A 14,403-nucleotide genomic window follows, 5' to 3' on the forward strand; every position below is an offset into this window, starting at 1 on the left:
CATATTTCAGTTTAGAATTTTTAATACATTTGTTAAAATTTCTAAAAACCTGTTTTTGCGTGTAGATTGATGAAGAGGAAAAAAAATAATCCATTTTAGAATAAGGAAAATGTAACAAAATGTGGAAAAAGTAAAGGGGTCTGAATTCTTTCCGGATGCACTGTATATATATATATATATACATATATATGTTTACGTTTTATATGTACATATACATATATATATAAAAAAAAATGTATGTTCAGTACCAGTAAAAAGTTTGGACACACCTACTCATTCTAGGGTTTTTCTTTATTTTTACTATTTTCTACATTGTAGAAAGTAGTGAATACATCAAAACTATGAAATAGCACATATTTAATCATGTAGTAACCAAAAAAAGTGTTAAACAAATATATTTGAGATTCTTCAAAGTAGCCACCCTTTGCCTTGATGACAGCTTTGCACACTCTTGGCATTATCTCAACTAACTTCTTCTGGAATGGTTTTCCAACAGTCTAGAAGGAGATCCCACATGTGCTGAGCAAAAGTTGTCTGCTTTTCCTTCACTCTGTGGTCCAACTCGTGCCAAACCATCTCAATTGGGTTGAGGTCGGGTGATGGTGGAGGACAGGTCATCTGATGCAGCACTCCATCACTCAGATTTGACAGCATGCTGTGGTAGCTAGTAAAATATATTACAAAATATATTTCATAAAATGTTGATATATGTTGGCATGTATTTTAATGAATGGAAAATGTTGCTTTTGACCTGACAAAGTTCAGCACAAAATCATAATAGAATGCTGTGGTATACTTTGAAAAGTTTGAATGAATGACTGATAACTGACAATTTAAAGGGTGCTTTCAATAATCTTGTTTTTTTGCTCAAATAACTTGGTCCATTGTTGAATTGTGGCATGGGAGTCACTGGAAGGTCGCATCTGAAACACAAAATATAATGTACAAATTACCTACAATGTATGTGCACTTAACGTATGTATTTTGCCTTGGAATATCAAAGTTATACTTACAATGCAGCTTCCTTCACCTGCAGTGTCCATTTTCAGACTCACAAGTTGACAGTTAACCTGTGTATAATGCAGAAACAGAGTCAGTGAAAACATTCCACACAAGATGAAGAATTAGGGGTTAACGTTCATGAACATCAAATTGATACTTACAGTGCAGATTCCTTCACCTCCAGGGTCCATTGCAGACTCACCTGTAGATAGATAATGCAGAGACAGAAAGTCAGTGAAACAATTCCACACAAGATGAAGAATAAATAAATGGTTTAATGTTCATGAACACATTTTAACTTCATTGAGGACTAGCTAGCTAAGTGATACAAAATACTACTTACAGGGGTCTGTCCATAGGCAGCTGAGGCTCCCAATTCGAGCTAGCCAATTCTATCAGAGACACCCGGGTCACTAAAGCTTGCTAAATTAGCAAGCAAGCAACACATTGCTTGGCTAGCCAAGAACATTTAACAATAGCTTTGGCAATTAAAGTATTGTATATCTAATACATACATGACATTAACTCCACTGAACTCTACTCAACTTTAATTTTCAAAACAATTTTTACCTTAGTGAGTCACACTGCACATTGGTGGCAAGCTAAAAAAAAAAGGAGCTAGCTAGCTAGGTAGGTAGCTAGCTATGTTAGTAAGCTTGATTAAATCTCTTGCTTGCAGTTGAATAAATGATCTTCGTCTGTCACCCACCAGGTTAAAAACATATTTTAAACCAATGTTATGAATGTATAATCAAGAAAATGCCATTATCCACGAGAAAGCTTTTTGGTGGTGACAGCTGCTCTTTTCCTTCTCAAAATTGTAAGGGCTGCTCTGTCAGTTGGAGGCCTGGCTGGGGCTGTGGCTTGGGAACATTTCAAATTGTGATTGACAGCTCAGTAAAATATAGTTTAAAATATATTTACACATATGTTCTATGTTCATGTGTCTTTTTGAACTAATCACCTCATTTATTTGTACTATGCTTCATAAGTGGCAGGTAGGCTACAGAGAGGAGAAGTGTTTGTGAGAAAGTAACTATAGGGTTGAGGGTACACAGCGTGAGAGAGAGTCTGTTTTCCTCAGTGAGTGCTGACTACACACATGCAGACCACCGCTGAGACTGAGAGATGAGGTGGGGAAGGAGGGTGATGGAGGGTAGAGACCACTCACCCACAGGAGAGGGAAGGATGGGGGGAGATTGCAGGAAGAGAGGGTAGGAGAGAGAATGGGGGAGGAGGGAAGAGGAGGGACGAGAAAGTTCACAGAGGGGACTCTCCTCCCTTGAACAAATACTCTTGAACACTCCCTTAAACCAAGTACCAACACACAGGAGTCTGTATTAAACGTATTTGTCCCTGTGTGTCTCTCTCTACGGAACCATTTTGTGTACCAGGCGTTACCTATACCACAGTGGTGTATACTGTATATGAAAACCTCTCTCTTCTGTCTCCTCTCTCTCTCTCTCTTCTTGTGTCTCTCTCTACGGAACCAGTTTGTGTACCAGGCGTTACCTATACCACAGCGGTGTATACTGTATATGAAAACATCTCTCTTCTGTCTCCTCTCTCTCTTCTTGTGTCTCTCTCTACAGAACCAGTTTTTGTACCAAGACCCTAGTTTCGGCATGGAAGACATGTTGGGTACCATGGGGACCATCCCACGGGTGCTGTCCCTGTCTGCAGTCCCAGGGTGCAGGCCCCCAGGGGACCCGTCTGTAGGGGGGCAAGGCGGCAGCGGCCAAGAGGATAAACGTTTCGAGGACCAGCGCTGTAACGGCACCCTGAGGAAGCAGGCCTCACCCCGGCCCGCGGGACCTCCAGGACAAGGCGGAGCCCCAGGTGACACCTCTTTTAGCACCTCTTTTTAACTTCCTTGATTCTTCCATATATTTTGTCTTGTTTGTTTGTGTTATTTTGCCTACGCAGATCGTTGCGTTGAGATTCCTCTGTAATGAAAAGCGCTATAGAAATGAATTGCCTTATTGTTATTTAGCCTCAGGTCCAGGGGAGGACAGCAGTGGACAGCGCTACAGTGCAGACCCCACCATCATGCTGGGGGAGAGAGGAGCTAGAGGAGACACAGACCAGGATGGATACCTGACCGCCATGAGGGAGAAGGCCTCCTCAGGTACAACATATCTTCACTATTCAGTGTTTTCCTCAGGTAATCAGGCTATTCAGTGTTTTCCTCAGGTAATGTCATGTACAACAGGAAGCACTTCTTAACTGTTTATTAACTGTTTATTATGTATCCATAGCAACACACTTTGGTTTTTGTTGTATTTTTGAACTTCTGGTTCGGAAACTTTGCATTAACTGTTCCAGTTAGAAAGAAGATACAAGTTCAGAAAAGCAAAAATAGGTGAAAGACTCCTCTTCTGATCCTTTGAAATGATCCTTTGCCTCATCTGTTACCAGGGGGGTGTACTGTTCTGTAGTGTAGCTAGTGATGTCAGAACCAGGTTTCATCATCTCCTCCTCTTCCTCACCCTTTGATCCAGAGAGCTGTAAAGACAAAGGCCTAGAGCACAACACATCACACACACGTACACACTCACACACGCACATATGTACATGCACACATACACTATCGTACACACACACATTCGCACACATAGAGGCATGTCAGAGGCTGAGGGCAGACTAGTGAAGAGATCAGTGAGATCAAAATATACCAAACCTTCTGTTCATCCTGAAAGCCTCTAACCTCTCTCTCTCTTTTTCTTTCTTTTTTCTTTCTTTCTTTCTTTCTTTCTTTCTTTCTTTCTTTCTTTCTTTCTTTCTTTCTTTCTTTCTTTCTTTCTCTCTCTTTCTCTCTTTCTCTCCTTCCCCTCTGTCTCTCGTTCTTTCCCCCTCTCTAACAGACTATCTCAACCCTGTGGAGGAGAACCCGTTCGTGACACGCCGGAGGAACGGAGACACCCTGACCCTGGACAGCTGTAACCCCTACCAGGTGGACTTTTTTATGACTATTACTTATGGACTATTTGCACCTAAATTTGTATACAGTTTTCTACTGTTGTCGTCATTTCCCCCCTTTTTTTCTACTTTGATGTGTTGAGTGTAGTGATCTCATGTTATTCCTAACAAGTCTAAGTCATTGTTTTATGACATCTACTACCCAAACACATAGAAGTGTTTTAAGATAGTCCATGTTATTACTATCTAGCTATTTGAATGCACTTTAACTAAACTTTGACTTGACAGGTGGCCCCCATAGGTCCCCAGCAGGCCGGCTCCGGCCCCAGAGTGGATGACGAATACGTCAACGAGCCCCTCTACCTCAACACCTTCCACAACCCCGGAGGACCAGGGACAGGAGAGGGAGACTACACCGATTATACCCTGAAAAAGAACGGAGTCCCTGGGGGACACAACCCTATCCTCGCCACCCTTACCAGCCAACCAGGCACCACTGGTGTCACTGCTGGCCAATCAGGCACCACCCAGGCAGGGAACCCCTCCCACAGCGTCCAGACAGCCAACGCCCACGCTGTCTCCGCACAACCGGGATACGCTGCACCTCCGGGGCTCGGCGCAGCCGGCCCTCACCCAGGGCACATCCTGCACCCAGGTCACCCTTCCCACCCCGGGTACACCCTCCACCCCGGTCTCACAGGCACCATCATGGTGGACAAGAAGACCAGACAAGACAAGAACAAGACGTTTGACAATCCAGAGTACTGGCAGCATAGCCTCCCTCCCAAAGCCACCCTGCACAACCCCGAATACCTGCAGGACTGCAGCACGCGCTTCTTCTACAGGCAGAACGGACGTATCCGGCCCGCCGTGGCCGAGAACCAGGAGTACCTGACGGAGTTCGCCCTGAAACCTGGGACCGTGCTACCGCCCCCGCCCTACAGACAGAGGAACACTGTGGTGTAACGTGGAGTAGTGAGGAGGACTGGGTGAGAAGAGGAGGAAGACAAGGGGAGGAGGAGGAGTGAGGGGGATGTATGGAGGAAGAAGGGCAAGATCGTGGGAGGATGGGAGGAGGAGAGAGGACTGAGTGTGAGAGGGAGGAGGAGGGAGAAGTGAAGACGGGAAGGAGGAGGAGTGGACAGTCCCTCTCACACTCAGTCACGCAGTATTTACGTATCAATGCATCAACCTTGGTTCCCTCCACCAGCACTGGACTGACACATCTATATCTGTCTGTCTGATTACAGTACATTTACACAGAAATATCACAGTAATATTATTGTAATATACAAAATGCTGAGAGCCTCCTACCACCCATGAACCCAGGACTGATGAGCAACGTCTGTATCTATCTGATTTATACTGGGTTACAGTAACATTATAGTAATATACATACTGCTGAACCCAGGACTAATGTGCACATTGCTAGCCTCCCCTTCCACTCAGCCCCTCTTAGCCAACCTTAACTACTCCTCTACCACACGCACTACTCTCCCTCAGCTCCGCCTCTTCAGTGTTGATCACACAAACAGGAGCCACCCACTCCTGGGAAACGGTGGACCTCTCTCTCATGTGACTTTGTCCTCTTCCTGACTCCGACTTTATACTCCTTTAGACTCCAGCTTCACCAACAACATCAACAACAACTATAACAACAGCAGAACGCTAAAGGAACAGTGAGTGACATGTAATGACTACTGACAGACAATAACACACTCCCCCAGAAAAACCCTCTACAAGACTATTGTTTGCTCATTATCTTACCTACACTATTTTATTAGTAAGAACCAACCAGTAATTCCCCGTTTATACACAACACTACACTTGGAGCACCACATTTTCCAACTGGTTTCATTTGTAGCAATCCACCAACAACACGTACAGTAATGTCATGAGAGCTGTTGGTGGGCAGGACAGCAGGTTCCTATAAGAGGAAATGTATACATCTGTGTATACACTGCCGTTCCATCACTGTCTGCCAAGCCCCAGCCACGCCATTCATCTGTCTCATAATGTGGAGGATGAATTCATGTCCGCTGACTGGACTGACTGGCTGGCTGGCTGACTGGACTGACTGGCTGGTTGACATGGTTTAAACCCCTCTGAATACATAATGCAATTCAATCATGGATTGTACAGCACAGCTCATATCCTCTATAAGATGTTCATTTGTATCTCGCAAAGAAGGAAGATGTGCTCCCAACCTTGACACATCAATAACCCTGTACATGTATGATATAGTCACACACACAAACACATACACACACACACACGCACAAACACACACAGAGATAGCGTTAGCGTCGTGTGCATTCCGTTTTGGACCAGGAGCTCCATTGACCTTGGGTTCTAAAGCAGTGGAGATAGCACCAGCCAAGGCAGTGCAGCGGCATGAGAAGACAAAGTCACAGCAAGTAAATGGCAGTGTTATACTGTATGTAAAGCTGGAATGGCCTACGTTGAACACACTGAAATACATCAGGCAGAAAGTGCCACAGCCCAGGATTTACGAGGGAATGGGCTTATCAGTAAGGAGAGGATCTCAACCACCCAGCCATGCTGTTATAACTTCTAACCCACATGACTTCTGAGGCAGACAAATCTGGATCTGGATCGATGCTGTCATAGAATATAGATCGGAAACTGCTGTGTGTTGCAGTATTTTTTAACTGATAAACCCTGGCAGAGTCTGTCTGGTCGTTCCCCTATCAGAGCTGGTTACAAAGACCTCAGGAGACAGGACTGATGAGGTGATGGGGACTGAAGTTTGAACTGGACTGGATAGATAGACAGTTGGAGGAGAAAGAGAAATAGATGGCAGGGTCATGTTCATTAGGCAACAAATGGAAGACAACGGACTGAAACAGGGAGGGACTACCTGGACATTGCAAAATGTTTTGTTACGGTGTGAACGTGACCCACGTGTGTGGAGGACTGGAGAATTCTGGGGCCTGGATAGGTGGCGGGCAGCAGACACCAGTCTGTCTGGGATAAGAGAGGCCTAAAAACGTGGTCTGGTCTTGGGTCTGGTCCTGGGAATAAAGGAGGATAACTAAGCCCTGATGTTGTGGACACGACCATGGAGGAGAGTCATTGAGAGTTCTGGTCAAACTGGAGAGGAGAAGCCTGAGAACCTGATCTGGTCTTGGGTCGGCCATGGCCAGTGAGGAGTGAACACATGGACACATGGAAATACACAGGAAATAAACCTAGTACACGCCAAGCAGAGTCATCATTGGTGGATATGTTCTGTGGAATAATATATTAATTTTGGGGGGAAATTGGGGATGGATGGCATCAGATTTGGACAGTTGAAATACTCTATTATATTATGTCATGCCATGAAGAATAGTATTGCAACTAGAACAACATCAAACTGGTCCCTAAAACCAAGACTTTTGCTCCACCCCAAAATGTCTCTCCCCCTTCTACGTACAGTACAGGGGCATCCCTCTTCAACAATTTGCAATCAAGATGGGAAATGAAACTGTGCCAAAACATTTGGAGAGATTTCCTTCCTCCACAATGACATTTTCATGAAGAAAATGCAGGAGCTACAGCAGATCAAGGACATGAACACTTTTCTATTCATGTTTGACAATAATGACAGTACAGGTAGACAGACAACATATCTATGGAAGGCCAGGTCCATGTGTCCCACAGAATACTGCCAGATGATTTTTATTTTCGCTGCTAGTAGAGGGGAAATACTGTCTAGACAAAATAAATATTTAGATTTGGGCCTTTTTGAGTTTTGATAGGACTTATTAACCATTTTGGCACAGACAAACCTCTCCATTGTTTCCCCAGACAGAGGAAAATCAGGTTCTCAATACATTTACATGTAATTATGTATTATCTGTTGCATCACAGCTATAGAAAAGGCAAGCAGCCTACCCCATTTCACTGTTATTTTTCTCATTGTGGCTTCAGTTTGTACGATCCAGAGATGCAGCACTTTAATGAAGACTAGCAGAAGTAAACGATGGTAGTGGTAGAAGAAGAGAACAAGGATAGTAGTAACGGTCTAGAAGCACTGACAGGAGAACTAGAAGGCTCTCCACTCCAATGAAAATAGAATGAAATGTCCGGGAGTTTTTGGAGAGGCATTGTGTTAAGTTTTACTTAGTTTAGCCAAACACAGATGTTTCCTGGATGATGTGTTTATCTCCAGTTCTCCTCCTTTATGAAAAAGAATGACATGCCAATTAAGATCCATCTAATTGGTAGAATCATGAAAGTGGTCCTTGTAGACAAAGCTACTTTGGTAGCATCGCTAAAGAGTTTATAGTCCTCGTGGACAAAGCTCCAAAAGGGGCGGCAGGGTAGCCTAGTGGTTAGAGCGTTGGACTAGTAACCGGAAGGTTGCGAGTTCAAACCCCCGAGCTGACAAGGTACAAATCTGTCGTTCTGCCCCTGAACAGGCAGTTAACCCACTGTTCCCAGGCCGTCATTGAAAATAAGAATTTGTTCTTAACTGACTTGCCTGGTTAAATAAAGGTAAAATAAAAAAAAATAAAAAAATCGGAATAACCACATAAGGTCTGTTTAGATAGCTGATCACAACGCACTACAGAGTCTAGTGCCTGTCTACAAACCTACAGTGGTAGAATCACTACAGAGTCTAGTGCCTGTCTACAAACCTACAGTGGTAGAATCACTACAGAGTCTAGTCCCTGTCTACAAACCTACAGTGGTAGAATCACTACAGAGTCTAGTCCCTGTCTACAAACCTACAGTGGTAGAATCACTACAGAGTCTAGTCCCTGTCTACAAACCTACAGTGGTAGAATCACTACAGAGTCTAGTCCCTGTCTACAAACCTACAGTGGTAGAATCACTACAGAGTCTAGTCCCTGTCTACAAACCTACAGTGGTAGAATCATTACAGAGTCTAGTCCCTGTCTACAAACCTACAGTGGTAGAATCACTGCAGAGTCTAGTCCCTGTCTACAAACCTACAGTGGTAGAATCACTACAGAGTCTAGTCCCTGTCTACAAACCTACAGTGGTAGAATCACTACAGAGTCTAGTCCCTGTCTACAAACCTACAGTGGTAGAATCACTACAGAGTCTAGTCCCTGTCTACAAACCTACAGTGGTAGAATCATTACAGAGTCTAGTCCCTGTCTACAAACCTACAGTGGTAGAATCACTACAGAGTCTAGTCCCTGTCTACAAACCTACAGTGGTAGAATCACTACAGAGCTTATGGTCCTTGTGAACTAAGCTACAGTGGAAGAACCATGTGAGGATATTAGGCCTGTTTAGATGGCTAAGGCTTCTCTTCGGCAACTCTACCTGAGGTTAACACTGTGTGTGTGATCACCAGTGTCTACTGACTCAACCGGTCCTGTAGACCTAGCTCTCTGCCAGGACGTTAATGTGTTACATGGACATAAACACTGTGGCTGTGTCAGATACCAAGGTACTGTTTGTTTGTTCCTTCTCATTTTGGAGGTTAAAATTGAATTTGTCCTCTGATTTAAGATGATTCGTTTGAGAGCTAACATTTACTATAACTGTATATATTGTCCGTGTGTAAAATAAGTGTATAACAGTAGAATGGAATCAATGCTTTATCTGGGGAGTTTATCTGGGCACGTTTTATCCCAGACTATGAACATGGGGATATTGGTGTTGGTGCAATGACAGCCTATGAGAGTGATGTTAAGAGGACTCGTGATGGACCTTACTGGTCAATTAAAGCCAGTCTACAGGAGAATACAACACCAGTGCCATGTGTATTAAATACTGAAGCTAATGAGAAACAATCCCTTAAGGTAAACCCTTATATGAAACCCATCACAAGGGTATTTTACCTAGCAGTGTGCTGATAGCTCTCCTTGTCCTCTAAAGCTGCTCTGTTCTGCTGTTCTGTTCTGTGGGGAAATCATATCACCCAACATCTCCAAGCAACATGGCGGAGATAAACACTGGCGGACAGGGCAATAGTTTCCATCCTAAGCAGGGTAAAAGGCAGAGATATTAGCATTCCACAGATGTTAGGAGATCAATGCATCAGTGTTACAATAGGTTGTCTGAGAAGCAGCGTTTGGATGCAGTGCTGGAAGCAGAGGAAGAGACTGGAGTTTTACTTTATCTCAAAAAGATGACTAAAGAAATGTATGTAGCAAGCACTGTTGACGTTGAGTGGTGTGTATTTACAAACGGACTACCATGAAGCAGTTCATGAGGAGCAACTTGAACACGACCAAAATGATTTTGAAGAAGCGACCGGCGAGGAGTTTCAGAAGTGAGAGTTGTAGAATCATAACACTGTAATGAATTATGTCTTCGGGTTGTTTTAGCAAAATCCTTTAGGTACAAAAGGAGCACAAATATTCCCTCTGTTTCATCTCAACACTGATTGTGCACACTCATTTTAATCAGCAATGTTGAAAGGGTCACATTTATTTGATTCAGCTACTACTGTATTTACGGTTTTGGGGTATAATAGTCAAAATGGATGTAACCATGACATCTTTAAGAGTATTGTAAATTGTGTTAATGGTGATGTTTCTTAGTGTATCTCAATGGGGGGTTCATAATGGCAATAGATTGTTGTTTCTTTGACTCTGTTGCTATGAGATAGGGCACAGACATTTCGGTGAAGGCCTCTTTCACACTGTTGTATCTCAATGTTACTCCCTCCTGGATCTACAACTTGGAGTAAATCCCTAAAGTACATGATGGACGGTATTCCTGTAATTTCTTACAGTGCGAAATTCATTTCTAAAGGACAGTTTTGTAATTATTATGGTATTAATATGTACAGTTTGTTCCAATAAGCCTTGCCTGTTTCCCCATGGGCTGAAGTATTCCTTTGCACATAGATAGGATTTAAATCCCTACATGTACAACTAAATACTGTATGAGAGGCTGCACTCAGTGCATCTCAGAACTTCACTTATTGATACATACCAGTTAACTAACACAATATTCATACAATTCATCGTATACTATAACACACAAAAACACTGTACTTTTGTAACACAGCTCATTTTACAGTGGTACTATTGCGTATTCCTTCCTTTAAAATGACAGGAAAAGACAATAGTTGTAGAGTAAGCACAGTTTACAATACATGTTGATTTGCTGGTAACTAATATATGGGAGGGAATTTCTTTTTATGACACACAGGCATTATACTGAATGGCTGTTCTTGATCATTTTAATACCGCTCTTCAACCGATAAAATGTGAATAGTATTTTTATAGATAGTGGAAGTATTGGCCAGGTGCATTTGTAAATAGAGGGAAACAATACTTTTTGGGCTGCCATGATGTTTTTGGTTTCTCTTTTAATTCTGTCATATTACTGCTTTTTGTTGAATATTATTGTGTGTGATCAGTTTTCTTCTTGGTTTTTATTTCTGTATATATATATATGTAATTTAACCAGTGAATTCTGATTTTAAAAAGCTTGCAGTTTTTCTAGTCCCCGCTGTTTCCCTCGTAGCTGTATTTAGAACAACTTGGTGGACTTTGTGGTTAAAAACCTCTTGCTCACAGGGTAGAGGTGCCTTTTCCTTATTTTGGGTGTATATTTCAGTCTCCTCTCCTCCCCCCTATAGCCATTTTTTGATTTTGTACAGAAACCACCCACCCATTGGAGAGATTGAGGCTCTGTTGCATTACTGATGAATACTTCTCTATCCTGCATCTACTGTATATCTCTCTCTCACCATCATTTCGTATCAATTTAACCGGTATTCATAATCAATATGTATTTCATTCCTATCTGTGGTCTGAGGAAGCACTATGGGCCTTGGATAATGCGTACATACTGTACCCACAGACACAATTTAACAAACACATATAGCCTTTGCTCTTCTTGGGCAGCCACATGATGCTAGATTTACTGGTATCCCTCGTATATCCAGTCAGACCCTGACCCCTGCTCTCTGATGGTGGAATTGGGTAAACCAAATAGCTTTTTGCCTGGATTATATTGTAGATTTAAATTGACATATTAGTCTGTTGGTCTATGGTTATTGGTTTGGTTTATTGAATTGGTTCTTCATGATTTCATTGATTGGTTGATTGGGATTTATCTGACTGTAGTCTAGAATGTCTGGTCCTAGACCTGTTCCTGGCCCTAGTCCTGGTCCAAGTACTGGTCTTAGTCCTGGTCCTAGTACTAGTCCTGGTCCTGGTTTTAGTCCTGGAGCTGGTCCTAGACCTGTTCCTGGCCCTGGTCCAAGTCCTGGTCCTAGTCCTGGTCCTGGTCTTCATCCTGGTCCTGGCCCTAGTCCTGGTCCTGTTCCTGGCCCTAGTCCTGGTCCTAGTCCTGGCCCTAGTCCTGGTCCTGGCCCTAGTCCTGTTCCTGGCCCTAGTCCTGGTCCTGGTCTTAGTCCTGGAGATGGTCCTAGACCTGTTCCTGGGCCTAGTCCTGGTCCTAGTCCTGGCCCTAGTCCTGGTCCTAGTCCTGGTCCTGGTCTTAGTCCTGGAGCTGGTTCTAGACCTGTTCCTGGCCCTAGTCCTGGTCCTAGTCCTGGTCCTGGTTCTGGAGCTGGTCCTAGACCTGGTCCTAGTTCTGGAGCTGGTCCTAGACCTGTTCCTGGTCCTGGTCCTAGTCCTGGAGCTGGTCCTAGACCTGTTCCTGGTCCTAGTCCTAGTCCTAGTCCTGGTCCTAGTCCTGGAACTGGTCCTAGACCTGTTCCAGGTCCTAGTCCTGGAGCTGGTCCTAGACCTGTTCCTGGTCCTGGTCCTAGTCTTGGGTCAGGCATCAGACAGAGCTGTAGCAGCAGAGCCTCTGATGTTTGGCTGAGGTTCCATGGAGAAGAGCTCTACTCTCTTTCCATCCCTTTGCTTTACAGGATGTTATTGTCTGAGTCTACTTCAGCGCTGCTTCCAACTGAAGGTTTTACCATTCCCAAGGCTATAACATTTAAATACTTTTCCCGCAGTTTTGTTACATGAATCTGTCAAAAATATATTTTTAATTTAATATGAATAAAGATCAATACAATATTTAAATTACGTGTTCTGTACTTTTAATTTGTTGGTGTCATGACTTTGGTGTGTCTTCTGGTATGCACGTGGGTGGTTATTTCTGTGCATGAGCGTGCATGCCTGTGTGTGACTCTTAACTTCTGCTAAAACTCGACAGGAAACCATCCGTCTGGCATTCAAATGTCAGCTCTTTGCTTTGCATATGAGCCCATCTCGTTGGGAGTGCCTCTTACAGTAATCATGACCGAGCATCATCTTCATCCTCTATTAGCCTCCTGGGAGTCAGAACTGGTCCCAAATATTGCTCCCAATGGTCACCCTTGGCCCCAACTATTCGATGTTTCCATATTTGTAAGTTGGGAGCACCACCACAACACTGCTTATGCCTATACAGACCCTTCAGACGTGCATACATGGCAGGGGAGCCGAGGGGGAGAGGGAGGGGTAGAGAGTAAATTAGACTGCAGCCAACAGAATATCTCTCTAAATTACAATAAGGGAAGGAGGGATAGATTTTGAATGTATTGGAGCAGGACCTGGGCGTCTGTCCACCAGACTATAGCCACTCTGCCACAGGCCTGATTCTCTCACCATTAGCATATCCTCACACAATATGACATTTTATGGCATTATCATTGGAGATCCAATACTGTACTCCAGCCAGCTAAATCTGCATTTTGTGAGCCTCCTGCCCTGGGCAGAGTCAAATCATTTGCCTTAAAACGGGAATAGAGTGTGATCGAAACCATCCGTCAATGCCTGTCTCCTTTCACACGCTCGCCCCACTGACAAAGTGTATGGATTTGACCTGATATGAAGGATGATGGCCACAGTGGAATGTAAATAAACTTAAAGGGTTTTAGCCGCCATGATCGACTCACACCGTTCTCATGAAAGAAGGGTTGAATGCTCAATTTGACATTACATAAATCTCTTCAGATCTCTTGAACAGTGCTCAGCAAATGATCATGGTTTATTTAACCCTTATCAGGCTTGCCATCAAATATAAATAAGTTTCCTTTCATTTGTCTAGTGTGTTCCAAATGGCACCCTTTCCCCTATATAGTGCACTACCATGGGTCCTGGTCAAAAGTAGTGCACTACATAATGAATAGGGTGCCATTTGAGTCGCTACCCTCTATATCCCATCGAATACCTACCTCTAATTTCATATCGCCCTACATCAGCTAGTAGTGTGATAATGCCAACTGATCTAATCATTAGTGTGTGAAATGAAACAGAAAGACAGTAGCAGAAAACAAAAGTATTAAAAGTTGTTTTCTCTTATTTTGCTCCCTCTCTCCTTGCTTCCTCTCTCCTCTCTACACCTGTTCATCCCTTTCTCATCTCTCCCTGGTGCGACAGTGCAGTGCTCCTAAATCCCTGCCTGTGCTGCAGCATGCCATGTCTTATTGCGTCCCAAATGCCAACATATTCCTTATATGGAGCACTACCCTATGGGCCCTGTTCAAAAGTAGTGCACTATAAAGGGAATAGGTTTCCATTTGGGACTCACCCATTT

The 14,403-nt window shown here is 43.5% G+C and overlaps 1 protein-coding gene across 2 annotated transcripts in view; it reads left to right on the forward strand.

The window, feature by feature from the left end:
- The window catches only part of LOC139401320 (erb-b2 receptor tyrosine kinase 4b), a 467,727-nt gene extending 462,420 nt beyond the window's left edge, over positions 1-5,307 (forward strand). For both annotated transcript variants that reach the window (XM_071145653.1, XM_071145654.1), the window contains exons 26-29: positions 2,595-2,841; positions 2,996-3,130; positions 3,867-3,955; positions 4,210-5,307. In XM_071145653.1, the coding sequence (XP_071001754.1) occupies positions 2,595-2,841; positions 2,996-3,130; positions 3,867-3,955; positions 4,210-4,887 (1,149 nt within the window). In that variant the 3' untranslated portion in view covers positions 4,888-5,307. The remainder of the gene's footprint in view (positions 1-2,594; positions 2,842-2,995; positions 3,131-3,866; positions 3,956-4,209) is intronic.
- Positions 5,308-14,403: the final 9,096 nt, after the last annotated feature.

The sequence above is a fragment of the Oncorhynchus clarkii genome, chromosome 3, assembly GCF_045791955.1.
Source record: "Oncorhynchus clarkii lewisi isolate Uvic-CL-2024 chromosome 3, UVic_Ocla_1.0, whole genome shotgun sequence".
In the NCBI taxonomy this organism is placed as follows: domain Eukaryota; kingdom Metazoa; phylum Chordata; class Actinopteri; order Salmoniformes; family Salmonidae; genus Oncorhynchus; species Oncorhynchus clarkii.